Source organism: Liolophura sinensis, chromosome 1 (genome assembly GCF_032854445.1).
Source record: "Liolophura sinensis isolate JHLJ2023 chromosome 1, CUHK_Ljap_v2, whole genome shotgun sequence".
In the NCBI taxonomy this organism is placed as follows: Eukaryota; Metazoa; Mollusca; class Polyplacophora; order Chitonida; family Chitonidae; genus Liolophura; species Liolophura sinensis.
The window spans coordinates 53,451,640-53,473,816 of NC_088295.1; the positions used below are offsets into that span (position 1 = coordinate 53,451,640).

Below are 22,177 nucleotides of genomic sequence, written 5' to 3' on the forward strand. Positions count from 1 at the left end.
AAATTGAAAATCATTTTATAAATCGTTTGATCTTAATATGTAATTAATGGGAATAATCGCTGGGACAGTTCACATTTCCTGCAGATTAGATGATTTTTTCAGTTTTATTTTTATTCTTATACCCTCCTCCGGCTTGAAAACATTGAATTCGACAAACTTTAAATTGGTGTTGACTAAACAACATATTAAACTAATAAAAAAAAATTCATGGGTGAGTTTAAGTAGTTTTAAAAGGACTTCATTTTTGTTGTGATATGTAGGCTGATTAATGAACATATAGTTCTCATTCAGGTAGGATTTCTAATTTATCAACTGCTGAGCCTGAAAATGTATGTGATCCATTTTTTTCAGATTAGCTACTTACTGTTGTTCACCTAAGGTTTGGCTTGTACAAATGCGCTTTCAGAAACATATTAAGGCCTTCGAATGATTCTGTTGAGGACACTGAAATTTTTCTGATAATACATGTAAAGTAATTAGACTGCACAAAAACTCTTAAGTGGCCTTAAAAGGTTGATGAATCAATCAGAATCAAGCAAAATGTAACTGAATAAAGCTGAATTTTAGGTGAATAGCTTGTTACTTCCCTCCTTCACTTAGGAATGGTATTCATACGTGTGTTCAAAGAAACTTATTAAAAGATTTTTGAAAACTCATATTTTGTAAGAGATTAGACCAGGGGTTTTTTTTCAATTATTTCTCTTCTTTCCTAAAATGTTCCAACAAAAACTGCACTATTTAGTGCAAATTAGATGGGGAAAAGCAAGGTTTCAGTTCACTTTTTGACATTAACTCCTCTACCTTCAGTCATGCTACTATCTGTGGAAAAACATCTTATTAAACAATCAGTTCTCTTACTCGCTACCAAAATTTTGTGCTTTTTTCCCTTTTGAGGGGGTGGGGTGTCTGCATGGCCATGGTATATGTGATCTGATATAAGACATGCCCATTACACAATGTATGACAAGGCTGTACAGTGATTTTCACTCAGTTTTATGGAGCTTTTTATATCTGCTGATGTGAAGATTTTGTTTTTCTTTCTCTTCATTTACTTTGCCTATTGTTGCCCCTTTATTAACTATGTACTGGTAATTTGTTATTCAAACAAACATGAAACAACTTGCATGCATGATTAATATAGGGTGTCTTTGAAACTTAGGCAGGTGTATATATATATGTATATGTATTCAAGATGTTGTCAGTTGCGTCCACAGATTTTACAGTATTAACTTAATTTAGATTCAGTGTTTTTTGGGGGGGGAGGGGGGAGTAAACTGCATCCCTAAATTCTCGCTGTTCTGTTAATTATAGGATATGTGGTTGTTATGCCAGAACTTGTGTTATGTAATTGCATTTGTAACCCTTTTTATGAGAAATACAAATGGTTGATTTTATAATGCAAGAAGTTTATGAATTCTTTTTTCCTTTTTTTCTTTTCTTTTTTTTTTTTGAATTATTCCAGTTGGCATCAGTTTGGTTACATTGCAGACTAAAGAATCTCCTTACAAAATTGACAATATCATTTAAATCAACATTTAAATCAATCAATAGGCAACTAGGCCTATTTTTGAAGTTTTCCATGAGAACTGGAAGAAATGGGTCCAAAGATTATCACATAATTCTAATCTTGTTTTTCAAAAGAATGTTGTGAAAGTCTGGAGGAGCAGAACCATTTTCAGTGTGGGTGGGAGATGCGTGATTCACATTATAAGCATGAATTCTGGGACTACATGTACACATATATGAATATAGCCTGAAATTGCTTTATTCAAGATCTCGCGTATTAACAGTCTGTCACTTTATATTGACTGCCACAACAGTTAAGATGTGAAAGATATATGTTATATTTGAAGGTATATGGAAAGCTGGCCAATCATATACATACTCTTACAACATGCCCATTGTGCTTTATTTCCCCCTCCCATAAAGCTGTGCTAGCGTCACACCCTAATCAAATTCAAGGTCAGCCATCGATCTTATATTCTGCGCCGTTAGTTATGACACGATGTGAAAATGTGCGTATATGTTAATATCCAACGCTCAACACAACGGAATTCCATTGGCTGAGATTGTCACGTGGATGCTGTCCATCAAACGCTTTGTTATGGGGATAAATCATTTCTGTAGTTGGTTGGTTTGGGTTTGCTTATAGAAAATGTCGTAGTTTTGCAGAATTTTCTAGTACACCTAGTGCTAATAAATCTACAAAGGCTACTTTTGATATAAATGTAAAATTCTGCAGTCTGAAATATAAACAGATGTGGTTTCTTGGTCGTTGTGGATGTCGATACTAACAACGCCTGCTCCCGGGGGCGGACACTCTAGAATTTTCACGGCCAAGGGGCAGACTCATTTACATACAGTCACGTTTTCTCAACGCGGTCCGCAGGCATGGTGTAAACTTTTGAGACGCATGTCATCTTTATTCGTCGTTGTTAAACAGACGCCTATAGCAGTTTGTCTGGAAACTGTCTTTGAAACGTTGCTGATGTGGAATAGTTATTCAGGTATTGTGGCCTAAAATGAAGAAGACAGAAAATATGCCGAAAAGGTCTGGAGGATCGTCCCCAAAGAATGGTCACAACGTAATTCATTGGTTTCGTAAAGGACTTCGACTGCATGACAACCCATCACTTCGAGAATCCCTGGAACGGAATTGCAAAACCATACGATGCTGTTATATTCTTGATCCATGGTTTGCAGGATCATCTCAAGTTGGGATAAATAAGTGGAGGTAGGTGGACATAATACTAATACTTTCGTTTCTTCAATCGTACATGAAGCAAAATTAATTTATACCGAAATTATACTTATAAACTATACGTAAAATTTACCTCGTTTTGCAACAGCGCCAAAGCGCAAAATGTCGGTCAAATTCAGTTTTCAAGGGCATATAACTTCATACAACACCTTGCACAGATATTCTAAGTTACTTATGAACAGTATAGATGTATATGGTATAGAATGCAGCTCTATGAATATATATTTAACTTAAATAAATTTGCCCACATATCAGCACATGCATGGTTGTACGAATAAATTATTTCCTCCAATCCACCATGTAGGCCTACATGTGCATTATATGCACATATTCATATATAGTTTAGTTAAATTAGCCTAAATGTTGTCTGTTTTCAACAATTAATTTCTGATTTAAGAAATTGTTGAAAATAGACCCAATTGTTCAATTTCATTTATCAAATATTATGTATCTTATGTTTTGTAAAGGTCTTTTGTCCTTCAAAATTACACTTTGGAAAAGGTTTATAAAATCAGGTGGAATGAAATGAAATTTTGGGAATTGTAAAGATATAAGCCCAATCTGCATTTCAGGGGTCTCGCGAGTTCACACAGATATCGGCGAGACAGGTGGAAGCTGTCACAAACTGACATATATAAAAGACTTTATTTTATGGTAGTTGCTAGATTGAATACACATTTGTTTGTTGACTGCGTCGTTGGCACCAAACATAAAATCATGTCTTTTAGCTGCTGTTGGCGAGAGCTTCCACCTGACTCGCCGACCCTGAAACGCCGATTGGGCGTATAATAAGGTTGCTATCTGTTTTGATCATGTGGTAGAGGGCAGTATTGCATAAAAACAAGTAATTAACAATTTGAAAATCTGATATTAGCAGGGGTTGCAGAATCTGAAATAATCTGGTAGCCCTCCAGGCAGCCTACATTGGAAATTTGGTAGCGCAGAATTTTTTTAGATAGCAACAAGATTTGCAGTTACTGTCTTTATTAAATTCTGTTATAGTTATGGAATGTATCTCTCTGTATCGAGGAACACAAAGTGTTGAGAAAAATACGGAGAGAAACTGCTTCTAATGTGTTGGATCGACGGTAAGCCACATTTACCAGATCTTCACATGGGCATTAAATCTTCCCTAGCATATATCAACCGAGTGGTCTGAGTCTTGTTCTGAGTCTTGCCGAACCAAAAGCCATGACAACTGCACAAATTCACAAAATAAATACATTTTCATACACTATACCCTCTGTAGGCTGTCTATCAACATGTGTCTTGAATCATGCACTGCCAAGATACCAAGAGGCCATAATCATTTCAAAGTGATGTACATTAAAATGAAATTCATCATGTTCCTTGTGGAATGCTTCAGAAGAAAGAAATAAACACTTGCTCTGCGTGAATCAGTGTGGATTTTCATAGACAAGCATGGCGTAAGTCTTTGCGCAAATTGATTCCCTGATTCCTGTCAGAATTCTAGGCCGGGCACATTTATTTGATTGATGTTTTACGCCACACTCAAGTAGATTCGTCAACGACACTTGGCACTCATACATTTTACAATACAAACATAGCTAGGTTAGAACGGGCGGCTGGCTGGACCGGCTAGCAAGGTAACCTGGATGAAGCCCTGCAGTTGTTTCCCTGGTCATCATATGGATACATACATGTATGCAGTTTGTTAGGTATTCACTTGATTCACATTCAATCTAAAAATTTGGTAGTCCGGCGGGAGGCATGCTGTTAACTTCTGGTAACCCGAAGAAAAAATCTGGTTGTCCAAGGACATCGGGCTAGTGGGTTTGCGAACCGTGAGAAGGTTATACAACCAATAGAAACCAATAGGCTGCACATGCAGGGCTCGTTTTAGAGACTGTTTCACGGCCTGTGAGTTTTTACATTAGTTAAGAAGGTGCAGGCCAAATGTGAAATGACCTGCTACCTTTTTCATATGACCTGCCTCTTTTATTTTATTACATGTATTTTCCCTATACCCTCATTTAAAGATGCTTTGGGAATTATCATGAAGTTTTTGGTCACCATCATTACCTAAATCCATAAATCACACTTAAAACATGTAAAAATTAAATATTGTTTTAGTGACTGAATGGATGAAGATGTAAGGTATGGGTTGGTTTTAACTACATGTGTTATGATATTATGGTTAAACGCCATACTCAAGAATATTTCACTTATACGACGGCGGCCAGCATTATGGTGGGTGGAAGCCGGGCAGAGCCCGGGGGAAACCCACAACCATCCACAGGTTGCTGACTGACCTTCCCACGTACGTCTGGAGAGGTATATTAATGTAAAGAATTATTGTATGATTTTACGTCCATATGCACATATGAAATAAGCTGCATGCACATGTCGGTATCGACTAGGTATTACATAAATATATTGATGTAAAGAATTATTGTATGATTCTATGTTCATAGGAACATTTGAATTAATTGTGTATTTTGATATACCAATATGGTCATATTTTTAACAATTAAGATGCAGGAATGAGTGTATTATTTTGTCATAACAGGCCTACAGGCCTTGCCTTAATTTGGGTTTGTTTCATAATCAGTAGTCCTGTGGTTACCATGTCTAATCAGACGGTGGTTAAAGATTAGGTTACAATAGGGAACACAACACAAGCATAACCTGAAGGGCCAGGTCAAGGACGACTGTTCTCTGTGTCTTTATAAGGACAGCCAGCAGTGAACACTTTACTCACAAACTGGACTGCCCAATAAACGGAAGGACTAACGGTCAGCACAGTGTTTTCCCTTCAGATTATTATACAGAACACAACAATATTATGTTCAAACAAACAGACTACATGTATTATGATATTATGGTCAAACGAACAAACATCTAATTGTACTACATGTAGAAAAAAATTGCTTTGTGAGTTTTTTAAGACGGCTGTTGTCCTTGATTCTGAAGGCCTGGGCTTAGTGGGTGTCTGTATTGCTGTGGATTGACCATATTTTTCGAAAATATCAGACTTATGAGTACCAGTATTCTGATGTGTTCTCACTCAACCAGTCCTTCACCAGTTTACTTTGGCAGTGTCCACCACCCAGGCAGTCTGGAAATTCTGAAACTCCAGACACCTGTGCTACACATTTTGAGCACAGAGAGCTCTTTCAAGACAATATCTTTGGAATCAGTTATGTTTGTATTTTACCCTCTCGATGTTACAGAAGCTTCTCAACGGCCCTTGGTGTTGTTGTAAAATGATTTGTGACTAGCACCTTGCAACATGTCAGTCAGTGGATAGTAATGCAATAAGACAACAAGGTACTAGTCAACAACACCAGAGATCGCTTTATGTTTATTTTGGCCTTGTTTTGAAATCTTTCATGATTATTTTTTTATTTTTAAAGCTGTTTTGGTGAAGTAGTCTTTTTATAAACCAACACATCAGACATTTTACACAAAGTGAAATTTGGCCTGCTATTTTTACTTTTTTTTCTTTTTTTTTTGCAGGATTGGCCTGTTTTTTTCACCTGTGTTTAGCCATTAAAAGGCCGCTAAATAGAGCCCTGATATGTAGAATAGTACATTTACCACATAATACACAGTTCATTTCACTTTAGATTCACATTCTGTAACCATAAATTTGGGTTAAGTGTTGTCAACTCTCCTCTTTTTTGGTACACTGGCCTCTTATAAAAGTTGGAAAGTTGAAGGTGTATACAAAAGTGAGGCTCACCTAACTTTGTGGAAACTTGCCACCGAATTTGGCCGAGTTGCTCTTGGTCCAATCAGGCTAGCCTCTACACTCAACAAGATAAACTTTGGCTCTTTACATGGGACTTTTTACCATCTTGCAAACAGAAACTGCCAGCAGGATCCATCATCTATTAGAGCTACACTCCCCTTCATCTCCAAATCAGTTACCAGATTAGATGCCTTGTAAAACAGGCAAGTATTGACACCCATTTTCAGTTGCTGTATCATCCTCGAAGACCTTTGGAACACTTCCAGAAAACTACCCCCAATCATCCTCCAACTCACCAAAGGTTGTATTTATGAAATTAAAGAGGTTCAAAGTAGGCATTTTCCTATAACGAGAGGACTGTTTTCTTCACCCATGCCGTTTATTATTGGTATGGAGAGCTATAGCCTCTGATTCATCTTACAGAATAGGCAAGTGGTTGATGACTGTCATGACTACATGTTAGAGTAGTTGAGTAGGAACAGTGATGGCTATAAACGAAATATCCCAAATACCAAAGAGCGCATATATCTTTAACATCATGCAGTAAGGCCTTGTTCCGGTCAGTTCCGTGGTTCAAGAAAGTTGACATGGATGATAACATACATCAAATGAACAGACATTAACAACTATAGGCAAGCTGATTGTCAACGGTCTTGCCTACTGAGAAGAGATCACTGTCAGCAGGGAGATTTAGGTTTTCATTATTTGGCTTTGATCGGCGTATTTCAATGGTGTCCATCAGCTTTCCTGTAGTAGTGGGTGTTTTACTAGTTTTTCAGGATTGCCCAGTCAATGGCGAGGATTTAACTTTATGTGGTCTAAGATCGTGTAGCAGATTTAGTCTTGTTGCTCCTTAGTGGTCTTTAAGCGGGGTACTGCAATTGAAAATGGTGTCAGTACTGGCCTGTTTTACAAGGCGTCTAATCTAGTAGCTGATTTTACAGATGATGGATCCTTAGCTAGCAGTTTCTATGGGCAAGATGGTCAGATGATGTGAGAAGTTGTGTTGTTTGTAATGCGTGGCAGTTTATTCAGCTCAGTAAACGCTGCCTTCAAGTGGCCTGTCTCCATGTATAGGGCTTGTTGATTGGAAAATCAAGATAGCTTTATTCATAATTTGTGGAAGGGGACAGTAGATTTAGCAATTGAGCGTACAATTTGGCTACTTCTCATGACCACCATCTCTCGAAAGTGATCACACCACTGTAAGTGATTTTAATAGTCATAAACATTGCCAAAAAGTGACACATGCAGATGTTTGCTAGTTTGCCTTTGGCACGTTTCACGGTAAGAAAAGATTCCAAATTTTTTAGGGGCCAAGTTAATTTTTGAGGAGCAAATTTAATCGGAGTGTTTGCACCTTTGAATATACATGTAGGCCTACTTACTCATTTGTTTTCATGACTTCCTCTCATCAGTGTCAGTTTATGAAACTGCTCACTTCTGCACTTGTGAAATTTCAATTGCACAAAAATGTGGAATTAAATGCACAATTACAACTAAGATAAGAAAAATCAAGGCTATTTTCAGCAGAAAAAATTTCCCTTTTATACACGGCAAGCCTGCAAATAACTATTTGAGTGGAACCTAACAATGTGTCAGGTACCAGCGACCTTGTGTCTGACATTTAAAATTTCGTCCTAGACGGTTTTTTTTTATGGTTTTCAACGTTTTCAGATATTAAATGCAGACCAGAGTCAGACAAAATAATAGAAATGTATTTAATAAGATCTGTGCTTCAATAGATTTCTTTTTCTCCCCAACAGAATAAATTTTTCAGTTCTGCTCTGAAAGGGAAATTCATATGATTGTGCTGATTTGACACTTTCTCAATATTATGCCTACGTGACACAGCTAAATCTTACCAGTGACCGACCAAGCATGCGTGATAAACAGCGCCATCTCTGCATGATGTCATTTACATACTCTTTGTTTAACTGTGTTTTGACCTTGTTTTGTATTTAACTGCGTTAAACACCGCATGCTGCTAGGATAATGAAGGGAAACCAAAACAAAATTTCTGTTGGATATGTGATGACCCAGTTTATTGTTAAAAGCCTGACTAACGTGTGGATGTGCAGTGGCTCGGTAATGGCATAGCGTGGCGTTTAAAATCTGAAAGCCCTTCATTGCGAGTAATTTATATAGAGATACTTGTCGAGTTGAAATTTTGTCTTGGAAGATATTCAACATACAGTAGCACACACCTGAGTCTCAGCAATATAGATCAGCAGAAAATCTACCCTACTTTGTAGTAAGTAACTGTCACATGGCTATGGGTTAAAGATCAGGGTTGATACTCTGATAAACACACAGCAAATCACAGAGATTTCCTCCAAACCCCAAAGTATCTGCTGTTCTCATAAGACAGAAACCAGGGGTAACTGGTTAACTTGCTAACTGGTTAATGTACCAGTACCATTGTCAGATTTCTGTTCTGGTATAAGCACCTTTGACAGTAAAGGTTGGCTTCCAGTGTCAAGACAATGCTGCTTTTTCCTCTCCTCTTTCACTTTAATAGGAAAAGTTGGTCTTGAGTTTTTAACAGAATTCAGTTGGCAGATTTAAGTAATTGGTCCGTTCATTAACAGCTGTGCTGGACAATTTTTCAAGGTATGGATCATCACTACTGTCACTGGGTTGCTGCACAATTTCTTCAGTTTTTGTCCTGCGACCCATTAGGGGTCTCTGTGGCTCAGTTGGCTAGCATGCTAGCCTTTCGTAATGACCCAGAAGCCTCTCACCAATGCAGTCACTGTGAGTTTTAAGCTTCCTCTCCTCCTGTATGTGAGAAGGTCTTCCAGCAATCTGCGAGAGGTTGTGGGTTTCCCCACAGGCTGTGCCCTGTTTCCTCCCAGCATAATGCTGGTTGCCGTCGTATCAGTGAAATATTCTTGAGTGTGGCGTAAAACACAAATCAAAGAAATGAAATAAATTCTGTGACCCATTAGCTCAGCTTGTTAGATATGGTATGCCTAAATCCTCATTCGTATTTGAATTCACATGGGGTCATGTATTTTCTGTAGGATCGCAATTCTATATCATTTAAACACTAAACCTACCACTGGTGTTCACTCTGTCTCTTAAATTCCAGAGTGCAGAGATTTCAGTTGGGCAAGCCTTTCAGTGTGACAAGAGTTGATATCACCGGTTTATTAACTGTTGACATTCTGATGTCATCTGATTGTGTGTCAGACACCTGCATATATGTTTGTCAAAATGCCGTTAGCATATGTTTGTATATCAGTCTCCATAAGGTACATATACAGTCATCAGATTATATCTAAGATAGGGCTTAACTGCTGACACACTGTAAACAATACGGCTAGAGGCTGTTACTTCCTTAGTTGTCTGACCTTGACTTAAATCATAACTGTCCTATTTGTGCATGTGTTAGCCTCTGACTTAATAGTGCTGTGGGTAAAAAATAAAAAATGAGGAGATTTTAGGTGGTCACAGCATGTAACAGCAGGTGTAGTTGTGAGAATTACACAGATGGTATAGCCTAGTCTTGTCTGATTCATAGACAGTGTCCTAGCCTGTCTGTTGACAGCTAATGTTTTCATCTCTGCCCAATATACTGTTTTCTTCAACCGTTTAAACCTCGTCTGCAACCAATATTTTTAAATGTTATGAGTAAACTGTGGAGTGCAGAGAAATAATTTGCACAGTTTTATGAAGCATGGATCTTTAATGACAAAAATCTCTTTCAGAATACTTATATGCATAAATCCACTGAAAAAAGGGCTTTAGTAGTTGAAAAGGTTGTAGATTTACAATATACATGGATACGCACACATGCTTTTATCAGTGTTAGATCTTTTACAGCATACACATGCGGGCAAGCAAAATATCGGTGATATTTTAAACACCTCACTGCTTTAGTTCAGTGTCTTCCCATTCACAGGCTATGAGCATCAATGGCCACAATTTATGTTGGGTATGTATGGGGGGAAATTTGAACATTCAGTTTAAAAGAATATCTATTTTATAAAGTATTTTCAACCAGACACATGATGTATTGGTACGTACATACGAGTGGAGAAAACGGAACCGTTTAAATGGGCAAGCATTTTTAGTTTTCAGCCAGTCGGCTTTTTGTGAGTGCAGCAAGTTTTTGAAAATCAAGGCAACTAAATGTATCTCAAAAGGTAATGTTCCAATAGTGTTTATTGTAATTTAATCTAGATTGTGAAGACTTTTTTCAGCTGAAGGCTGTTTTTTTTAATTCAACTAATTAGTTAAGTTAATTTGTAAATGGCGTTTTGCTGTTTAGATTTTGTTATATGTGTAAATATAGAGGGTCTGGCATGCTATAAAGAGATGGTGTGATGTGTGGTGATATCTGGCAGAACTGTTAGTGATACTGATTTTAAACAAGTAAGACCTCAGAACAAGGGGCTATCCATGAACTATGAGTGGTCATATATGGCAGAACTGTTGGTGATACTGATATTAAACAAGTAAGACCTCAGAACAAGGGGCTATCCATGAACTATGTGTGGTCATATATGGCAGAACTGTTGGTGATACTGATATTAAACAAGCAGGACTTCAGGACAAGGGGCTATCCATGAACTTGTGATTATAGCAGGGAAGTAGCCTGTCATGAACTTAATCTTGATACTGGGGAGTCTGTTTATGCAGTTAAGGTTAAGTTGTTATTTTGATGATGATGTAGGGTAAACTTACTCAGAGCAGTGAATCTGTTTACTATGTTGGACATCGAAATAGCTTTGTATTCTGATGGCTGAAACAATAATTCCAGAATGCTGTTTTTTGTTTCATTTTTTTATATTAAGTGGTTCAATTTTACCCATGCTCTGGTTATGTTTAGATAGTGTCAGCAATGTTGTCGCTCATTCATTCACTGCTTACATTAGGGTTATGTTAAGCACTGAGGGCCCTAAATCCCAAGGTCCTCCCAGCAGGGGTACGTGGGAAGGTCTGGCAACAACCTACGGATGGTTGTGGGTTTCCTCCGAGCTCTGCCCGGTCTCCACCTACCATAATGCTGGCTGCCCTCGTATAAGTGAAATATTCTTGAGTACCACGTAAAACACCAACCGAATAAATAATAAATAAATCCTCTCAGCAGGTAACCTGTTTACTTGGTGAAATACATGTTGACACACTTGTACTGTGCAGCATTGTTTTTCTCTACACCTTCATGGGAAATATGGATGTAGATGTGCCATTTGCCTGTCTGAAGCCAGCCCTTGTTTGTTGTTTTGCACAGAAATAGTGTGACATACTGTATAAGGGAAATGTGATAATCACCCTGGCCTTCTTCTGTACATTTTAGATTCCTCCTACAGTGCCTAGAAGACCTGGACAGCAGTCTGAGGAAGCTTAACTCCAGACTATTTGTAATCCGAGGCCAGCCTGCAGATGTGTTCCCAAAGCTGTTTAAGGTGAGACATAGGCCTAATCATGGTTCAGCTCTTCAACCCAAAACAAGACAATAAGTACATGTTTTGTATGTCAAGGTCCAGGTTTGTCTGTAATAAGCAGGATATATTTTAAACAAGGAAAAAATTACCCCCCCCCCCCCACACACACACACACCCATAAAATGTATATATGTGTATATACTGGGTAGTAAAGTATGAAAAGGGCAGTAAGCTAGTGCGAGGGAGCAAGAAGGAATCTAGTATCATCCTGAGAGTATTGCTTACATGCATGGGCATGTACTGACAATGTAGTATCTGCTTTAAGTAGTTGGTAAATGTCGACAAAAGGTTAACATTTCTGTAAAATGGTCCATCCATGCTGATGTGCATCAACATAAATTTGTCTCTAGCAGTTCAGTAAGTAACTATTTTATGTAAGTATACTGCCAACTAGGGCAGTTATTTTTCCACTGTCCAAGCAAATTTGAATGCTATGAGACAAGGCCTGTTAACATCTTACAGGAATGGAAGATCACAACCCTGTCATTTGAGGAAGACCCAGAACCTTTTGGTAAGGAGAGAGATGCAGCCATCTGCCAGCTGGCTAAAGAGGCAGGCATTGAAGTCATCTGCCGTACTTCGCACACACTCTATAACCTTCAGAGGTAAGTTGTACTGTTTATCACGAGATAATTTCAGAAAGCCAGAAATTAAACAAGTGGCAATCTAACTTTCTATGAAGACCATTTGTCATATGGTGTTCCAGCATGTGTGTTAAAAGTTTGCCAGTAAATTGCTTAAAGATGGATGTTTTACCTCGGGATCTGAGTTAAAGTTTGTATAAAACTGACTATCATTGAGCAAGTAAGAAATTCTTGAGTATGACATTGAACAACAATCAGTGAATCAATCCTGCTCATGTTCAATACTCCCAAGACACCTGCGCATGTGGTGATGTGATTATGACTTATTTTGTTTTTTTTGTCAGGATTATTGACATAAACAATGGTCACCCTCCACTGACTTACCGTCGCTTCCAGGCATTGTTATCCTGTATGGAGCCTCCACCCAAGCCCCACGACACAATCACCACAGAGGTGATGGGCAGTGCTAAAACTCCCATCTCAGACGACCATGATGACATCTACTCAGTTCCTACTTTGGAAGAATTAGGTGAGGCAAATAGTCCTGTTTTATGTGTTAAATTCTTATATGTAGGAAAACTTCCTGACAATCTTGACAAAGGACTACATGCTTAAATATATGCAGGTGAATCACAGTTCACACAAGTATATATTTATGTGTCCTGTAGCTCCATTTGCCTGTCACTCTGCAGACGTGTCGGCTGGACATTCCCTTGTTGTCCACGGAAGAGCAGTATTGTAAGTTAGAGTTACATTTGTACATTTGCGGTTTCTCTTTTCGACCAGTATTGTAGTTTTATAATGATTCCTATGTGTGCATATATTTTAAGTAAGGGTATCAAATAATCCACTAGGCCTATGACTAGAGATGATCCACTATAATGAAGCCACTGTAATTAATATTTTCTTTTTTGTCAACTGTGGTTGAAAACATTAGTGTGAGACCTTGAGAAGAATGTTGGAAGCCACCTTATAGATAAAGCCATTCCATTTTATGCTTTTTTTTTCCCAGCTATTGTTGAATTCTGTATAAAAAATTAAAATCTAGCATGGTTTTGAGCCCATCTCGCCCATGGCACTTTCGGATGATGTTGACCCTTAAAGCGTGTATGAAGCTGTTAAGAACAGGAGACGGCGAGACCTCAGTAAAATTCAAACGACATGATACTGGTATAAGATCAGTCGTTTTAGCACCTGTACAGCTGCAGTATATACATGACATCCTCTTCAACGGTCTCTTTTTCGTACTTATTATATGAAATATTGACACACCATACATCTAGTTGAATCAATGAAAGCAACAATTCAATGCATTAACCTTGGGATGTGTGTAATCTCCTGTCGGTTAAGGAAGTCCACGGGGAGAAAACCAGCTGGAGGTAAGCCCGGCGTGACATGAACCACCAAATTCGTTTTCTACGCTGTGTTGACATTTTCAACTCCCCAAGCTCAGAACTCGTTTACAAATTAATCTACTGCAATGTTTTCATTAAAAATACATGTATGCATTTTTTCTCCTTCAAAAGAAAAAAATATATTATGTTATAATAAACGCCTTGGCAATACAGGTAAACCACTACTTGGGCCTGCGTGGTCTTGATAACTTTCTGGCAATGTAAGCCTATATCTTCAAAACTAGTAATTTATTAAAAATGTAATCTGAAAAATAATTAGGTGAACTCGAAGAAAAGTTTGGAAATCACATGTAAATGAAAAAAGAGAGGCCTTTGTTTTGCCCTTGCTGGGCCTATATAACTTTTATCAAGAGTCATGAGTGATTTTTTTTTTTTTTATTGTTTTGCATTTGCTATGTTGAAAAAATAAAATATTCACAGATTTATGGAACACTTCATGCAGATAAATCTAAAATAATCCTTAATTTTTAACTTTTGCTTCCATCATTTCTGGCATTTTTAGAAAAGGAATATACAGCCGTAAATTTTTTGTTGCTGCACTCTCACAAATATGCGCCTACTTTCCTTTTTCTGGTAAATATCTTCAGATAGAATTTCGACAAAACAAATCTGTTCTCAATCTTCTTCCTTCTGTAGGGTTTTAAGTACATATCCCTGAAACAGTGACTTCAAATAAAACATTAAAGACATTTTTTTTTAACACAAAACTTCAAAATATTGATTCCGAGCGTGAGCACTTGATGGCAGTATCTTTTGGCTTATTTGCACACTTCTTTGATAGGTAAGATAGTAAAGGAAATGAAAAACCAACGCAAATACTTTCTTCAGTTTAATTGAGGTATCTGAGGACAAACAACACTGGCTAAGGCACCGCATTGATATTTAGCGTCAATTAATCCATATTATAAGCGGACACAGAGTCTGCAATCTACTCGCCACAGTGATGCCTATCCACGTGTTGCTCTTGCCGACAGTCGGAACTATTTTCAGTTTGAGGAAGCTGCATGGAGTCTAGCCGATTTTCATAGCAGTGGACCACATTGGACTGCCCAATGTAAGACACCAGCGATTTACATCCGTCATGGGCACAATACCATGGCCACAGCCAGTCCTCGAACGATGGCTGAAGACAGTCCCTTACCACATGTGAATTTGTTTTATATAAAATATGTCTCCATTTCAGGTTTTGACATGGATAACCTGGGCCCATCTGTTTGGAGAGGAGGAGAGACAGAGGCACTGTCCAGACTTGACAGGCACCTGGAGCGCAAGGTCAGATAATTATGCTCAGTCTATGTATACATGTAAGTGTTTGGCTCTTACACTCGTTAAAAGAGGCTATAACAGATTTTGGACTAAAAATTCATGAGCACAAATCCAATCAAATTTGTGCAATGGGTTTAGAATAGCCCAGATAATTGCCTCTCTCAAATATATCTGCCTTATCTGTGCATGTGTTATTGTTCAAAATAATTGCTGAGGTTCCAGAAAGCTATAAAGCAGGGGGCATGATAACTTTTTCCAACTTTAAAGTCATTGTAACACTATAAATAGCACAAGTCGGAGATTCAGGATCAATCCTGGGTCGAGTCACTCCTAAGACTTTAAAAGAGGAAGTTGTAACTTCCTCACTTCGCATTCAGCATGAAGGGGATAGTGCAACGACTGGTTGACCCGTATCAGTATAATGGCTCTGGCGGGGTGGCTTATTTGCCTTTGGTGAGTCGTCTCAGTGAAGCAGCACTAGATAAAAGACTGGTGGAAATCAGTCCTGCGACAAGCAGGCACATTACATACACTCTAAGGATTCCTTCGTCGTCGTATGACTGAAAAATTGTTGAGTACGACGTTACACCCCAAGCGCCCATTCACTCACTCGCAAGTCTGATATTTACTTAAAGGCTGTAATTTGAGCTATGTGTTGGTATTTGTGTGTGACTTTTCCTCTTGTTGTAGGCATGGGTGGCAAGTTTTGAGAAGCCGAAAATGACTTCTCAGTCCTTATTTCCAAGCCAAACAGGCCTCAGTCCATATCTGAGGTTTGGGTGTTTGTCACCTCGACTGTTCTTCTGGAAGCTGACAGAATTATACAGAAAGGTATGGGATACATACATCTAAGCTGAAATTGTCTTCCAACACAGTGTTCAGAGTCTGAGAAATTTATCATGACAGTACCCACAGGCTGCTTTATTCATCTTTCACAGCAAAGAAACTCATTTTCAAATATAGATATTGAGGAAAGTATAGATGTTGTGGAAAATAATGCAGCACAAGCTAAAACAATGATTTTGTAGATCGTGGTACATGTGTATTTGCAGGTAATTAACCAAGCTTTTAGTCATACAATTATTGGTTTAGTCAAACCACACTTTAATGCAATCTTTTATGGTGACCTATTGACTTCCTCTGGCAAATAATAAAAATTGTAAATAATAATTATTTTTTAATAAAAAATTTACTTCGTTAAAACTGTGTTCAAAGAAAGCACAAAGACTACTCGTGCAGATGCTCTGTCTGATGTCTTTGGTTGAAAGATACAGACAGAACATTAATAAGAAAATGAAGCTTTAAGAGGTATAAAACCAAATCATAAAAATTTTGTTGTCCCTTGGTGATTGTCTGAATTGTAAGGGCCAAATTTGAGGCTTACAAATGGCTGTATTTCATTTCAGGTGAAGAAATGTGCAGAGCCTCCCATGTCACTTCAAGGTCAGCTCTTGTGGAGGGAGTTCTTTTATGTGGCAGCCACAAATAACCCAAAGTTTGACCGAATGCAAGGAAATCCAATCTGTGTGCAGATACCATGGGATAAAAATCCAGAAGCATTGGCTAAATGGGCAGAGGTAAGAAAACCAAAGATGATAGTACGTTTACAACTGAATTAAGAGTGATCTTAGTTTATGGCAGACTGGAAATTTGATTGGAGGAGCAGGGAATTTTTGCATCTGTTGCTTCAATTAATTGCTGAGTGCTGGATAAAGCTGGGAATTTTTTCACTCGTTGAATTAATTGCCGTTGCTGAATAAAGTATATAGCAATTTCTCATTGGGCTTACCATGAGCTGGCTATGTATAAGAACTTTGCCATACAAATAACAGATGAATTTGTCGAAAGACATTTATATGACTGGATTTGGGTCGGTTCATCTACAACAGAATGGGTTTTGTGCCGGAAAATTTTACAGCTGATTAAAATTGGCCGACTACATGTAACTGTGCATCATCGATGTATGATGGTTGGAGGATTGCATCACCGTCCGCGTAGGGAGGGGAACATGATGATTGTATGGTTGGCTGACAATCTGCATATCATTTACTGACTGCCTGTGTATCATACACTGTCTGTCCACATATCCTCGGCCAGGATGGTGAAGGATTTAACGTTAGGATCCAGCTGTACTGTGAGTTCGTTTAACTTTTAAAAGGACTGGAAGTTTTGTCAGTGGTGGGTGCTGAGGGATAGAAAACTTACAAGGCACACTGAAACTGCAAACTCCTAACCCAGCTAAATAAAGACATTTCTGCAGAGACCGTGCTCTGCATTTTTACTATCTCATAATGGTGAAGAATCTGGTAAAATGTCCCAGATTCCATTCAGATTCAGATCACCACCAAAAGGTGGTTATTAGCGCAAGGCTAATCTGTGCACTAAATTGCATTTAGCTGAGCTTTTTTCTGTAAAGTTGCTGACACAGATCCCAGGAAAAATGAAATCTTTTTGATGTTTGATTGTTTTAGGGTAAGACTGGGTTTCCATGGATTGATGCCATCATGACACAGCTGAGACAGGAAGGCTGGATTCACCATCTGGCCCGACATGCTGTGGCCTGCTTTCTCACCCGAGGGGATCTTTGGATATCATGGGAGGAGGGCATGAAGGTAAGCTTATACATGTCAGCATGTATACCTATAGGGGCTAGTTTAATAAATCACCCTTAGATAAGTATACCCTCAATTTCGACGACACTGTATTCTGTAGAGATACAAAGTGGCCTTGGCTGAGGGCTACTTATCTCTGTAAGCTTTATGAAACTGGACCCTGTTCTCAAGACCAGAGGTGATTTTTCACCAAACCTTTGTAGAGTGTACTTACACATGCGTGTAATTAGCATAGCGACCAGCAGTCTTGCAGCAGTAATTACTTTCACTCAGCTCCATTAGGGCTTACTTTAAGCAGGCCAGGTGTGGTGTTGATATTGGTCTTGGCACACAATTACAAAAAATTAAATCAAAATTGTTGTTACGATCATAAGTAGTACGTTAAAATGAACGAGATGTAAACCAGACCTAAAATGCAAATATGATCAGCCATACCCATATCTGTAGTGCATAAATTGTTGTGTTGTCAGGTGTTTGAAGAGCTGTTACTGGATGCAGACTGGAGTGTTAATGCTGGCATGTGGATGTGGCTCTCCTGTAGCTCTTTCTTCCAGCAGTTTTTCCACAGTTACTGTCCTGTGGGTTTCGGTAAGAGAGCCGACCTAAATGGAGACTACATCAGGTAAGATTATCAACTGTAGCACTTACGAGTGAAGGAGTCAGATTTAAACATATCAGGTCGTAATGAACAAATACACGTGAAATCTGAAAACGGATTACTTAAACTGGACTTTTCCGATTTATAGCAGAAAGGATTTTGTCTCTCTGACTTAATGCTGAAAAGCATGGCTGTCTCCTTAAATAGTATCGTGTCAGTTTGGAATGACTACTAGTCATCTAATGTGACGTGAACTTCGTATGATGAGCGAACTCCTTGCCCCAGTTGCTCTTGCTTGAAACACAGCATTCACACATCCACGCAGTGGTGGCTGACCATATACACATATGCTTTGTACACAATAGCTTCTGGTAAATTCTCCACCAGCCCCCTCAGTTACGCCTCCAAGCCCAACAGCTATGTGAAGTTCTGTACATACCTCCTGTCTGTAGTTTCATTTTCAGTCATTGAACTGCACACTTAGAAGCAAATTCATCTGATAATAAATTGCCCCACCAACTTCCGAATTCCAAAATGAAAATATGATTGAAAAGTTGAGTTTCTTGCATGCAAGGCTGTGAATTTTGTGTTTATACCCAGCCACACGCAGCCAAACATTTTCAAAAATACAGATGATATTGACTTACTAACACCAAGAACCTTTCCTCCTGATGTGTTTAAAAGTGTTGCACTTAAAACCCATATTCCCTGTCCCATTATACTTTAAATTACACTACGCTGCCATTTTTATGTTGGTGTCTTGGATTTTAAGCCTGCTTTATTCTGGCAGTAAGCTCGGTAGGCGTGACACAACCTTGAATTTGGCTTTCAGATACCATCAGATAAGTAAATATAGAAGAATTGAGTGTCATTACCAGTCCAGTAGCACTGGCAAGAATACATGGATTACAATTTCAGTAATTCAGTTGAATCAGAATATTGGCTTCCTTGGTGATGACATAGTGGATTAGATAGAAGGTGAAAAGTGTCAGTCTTGTAAAGTTTAGGTTGTTCAGAAGTAAACACGACAAAGACTTTGCTGTGAAGTTCATCTGTTATATGAAGAATTTTCCGGTGTGGATCGATTTAGCTGTACCTATAGGGCTAATTAGAAGGAATACCGTAATGTGACGAGATGTTTACATGATGTATGGTATAATTCTGAGTTGCTGTATATTCTGATGGTTTAGACAGTAATCTTCAGCTGTAAATTACATAGATCACTACACCCTTCTTGTACACCAAGGTTGTGAGAGACATTCTTCGCCAATCAGTCTCTGGGTCATCAGAAATGATTTCTGTTACACTTCCAGACATTATTTGCCCGTCTTAAAAGGGTTCCCATCCAAGTACATCTACGAGCCATGGAATGCCCCACTGACCGTACAGAAGGCAGCCAAATGTGTGATTGGTCAAGATTATCCCATGCCCATGGTGAGTCATGGAGAAGTGAGCCGACGCAACATGGAACGGATGAAGCAAGCTTATCAAACGCTGGCCATGAGGGCAACTGAACGAGGTATGGGAACTCTCATGTGTATTACCTTTCTTGGCTTTATGAGCTTGACTGAGCCTGTGTAGTGAAATACTCAAGAGCTAGTTCCTTAACAGTATTAATTGCACTAAAAGTCACCTTTTTTGTTGATGAGAACGGGAAGAAATTACCAGACATAGTGCATTTTGCCTTGAAAAATTTAGTGTCTAGATCTTTTGTATGGAGTGGTTGAATGATTCAACAGTATTTCATATTGAGGAAATTCAGTCATTATTATTTCCTTTATTTCATAACGACATATTTCCCTTTCTTATAATATAATATTAATGCTTCATTAACGATTTTATTTCGCATTTCATTGTTCTCATTGTGGTTGTTCTCATTTCAGCATCTTTGATCAAACAAGTCATGTCACCAGAAATGATGCAGAATGGACGACACAATAGAGGTTAGTTTTTAGTCCGCAAGGACCATGTATCTCTATAACTGAAGTTGTTCATTTATTGCCGCAGTTAGAGACCTACAAATCGATAATTTGTACTGGGCGTGTGTACGTGATGAGATATACATACGATGAGAGAGGCTGTTTTTTTATCAGCTGTACTTGCCTATCAGTCAGATCACCTTTCAGACGCGCCCGATACATCGCTCGGGGTTTTCGCACTTCAAACTTCATTTGTTATAATGATGATTTTTGAAAAATTTACTCAGATTTGTCACAGCTTATTCAAAGTTTCACTCAGACTACTGATGCGTGATAATTAAACTGAGGCATTTATTTATATCACATTGAATCTTTCGTCGTCTCCCAGAGCGAGTGACTCGAATGTTTGCTCACACAGCAGGTGGGGGCTTCGTCTTATAAAGATTAACAGTCTTCAAAGATTAACTTCCTTTGTCTGATCAAGTTACTGTATTGTATAGATCTTTTGTCACATCAGACCGGTACAAACAAGTTTAACTGATAACATTGTTACTTGAATGCTTGAGTTTTATTACATGACGTTTCTATATTGAAGTTTGATTTTCGTTTATCAGTTGCCCTAAAATTCTGTTAAAACCCGCAAAAGTTGATTCCCGCAAATGTGACTTCTTACCAAATCTGTGAAAGTTCATGCCCACGAATAAAAAGGCATTTACAGTATTTAACTTGTTGTTAAACTTGTTAAAAGTTAAGGAAGGGTGATATTACAGGGTATTACATTGTCTTGCTAAGAATATCATCTATATCCACCACATTGCAAGGTGATCACTTTGGACTTGTGCAGTAGGATCATGTGTCAGCACAATTTGCAGAGTGAACGAAAACAAGACCATTAATATGAGGTCTATTAATACTGCATGTATTTTCTTTCAGGTGGCAACCATCCATCAAAGGCCATGGTGATCAATCACGGAGGAATGGTGAAACACAACCACTCTTCTCCCAAACCCCTACAGCACACAGTACAGAGGGAGTCGCAGTAACGGCTACACTGTGTTATCGACGATTCTCACTGTTAATCAGCCATTTTATCACTTACCCTCTTAAAAGTAAGGGACATGTTTTCATTTGAGATGTCAGCAATTGTCGCAGCAGTCATTGACTGGTAGGCCAGGAATGGACCGTCTTTATCCCTTCACTCAAGGTCTTTGTCACCTTGACATTTGTCTTTGAGAAAACCATCTGTGGATTGCCTCCTGTATTACAGATGATGCAACCACCAGATCCATGTGTTTGTGAGATAGGATTCTGTAATTGTTCTAATACACTGTTGCACTGCAACTCAGTAAGATTTTAGCAGTACAGATGGCTGAACATCCAAGGAGCCAGGAACCGATCTTGTAATTTCTGCATTGGTACCTTGATCACATTGGGATTGTTATTTAATGTTGCATGAAATTGTGTCTGTGCAACCTTTGGTTTTGACATTCAACTATCACTCTCATTATCACTATCGTTGTATTTTAACTTTGGGATAGTCACTCTATATTCTGAAATGGTGCAGCACAATGTTGGAGTTTTGACTTCTGAAGGATGCTAAGGATTGTGATTTTGTTGGGGAAGGGAATGATATCTGCAGGGTAACTTATGATTACGACTGACTCGGTTCAAATCCAGCACCCTGGTGGATATTATTTTATATGGAAAAGTTCCAGATATATGTACACCTTCAAAGTTATGCTACTAAAGTCTTACATTGGTTTCAGACATTTGACATGCTTGCATGTTAATGTGGCTCTTTATTATGTTGTGTAATTTCAATTTGTGATAACATGTAGTTTATTTATTTGATTG

At 38.4% G+C, this 22,177-nt stretch overlaps 1 protein-coding gene across 1 annotated transcript; it reads left to right on the forward strand.

Annotated features, from left to right (window-relative positions):
• Nucleotides 1-2,396: 2,396 nt before the first annotated feature.
• On the forward strand, nt 2,397-21,711 carry LOC135466272 (cryptochrome-1-like). Its single transcript, XM_064743686.1, has 12 exons — nt 2,397-2,734; nt 11,782-11,890; nt 12,392-12,534; nt 12,858-13,042; nt 15,112-15,200; nt 15,885-16,025; nt 16,601-16,771; nt 17,666-17,806; nt 18,277-18,428; nt 19,718-19,923; nt 20,288-20,347; nt 21,257-21,711. The coding sequence occupies exons 1-12, from the start codon at nt 2,523-2,525 to the stop codon at nt 21,364-21,366; spliced, it is 1,719 nt and encodes a 572-aa protein (XP_064599756.1). The 5' UTR covers nt 2,397-2,522; the 3' UTR covers nt 21,367-21,711.
• Nucleotides 21,712-22,177: the final 466 nt, after the last annotated feature.

Bases quoted from the DNA above. Each gene is read 5' to 3' on its own strand.
- LOC135466272 (XM_064743686.1), top strand. From the start codon at position 2,523: ATGAAGAAGACAGAAAATATGCCGAAAAGGTCTGGAGGATCGTCCCCA. The intron at 13,043-15,111 runs GTGAGGCAAATA...TCTCCATTTCAG, and splicing joins TCCTACTTTGGAAGAATTAG to GTTTTGACATGGATAACCTG. The intron at 16,772-17,665 runs GTAAGAAAACCA...TGATTGTTTTAG, and splicing joins CATTGGCTAAATGGGCAGAG to GGTAAGACTGGGTTTCCATG.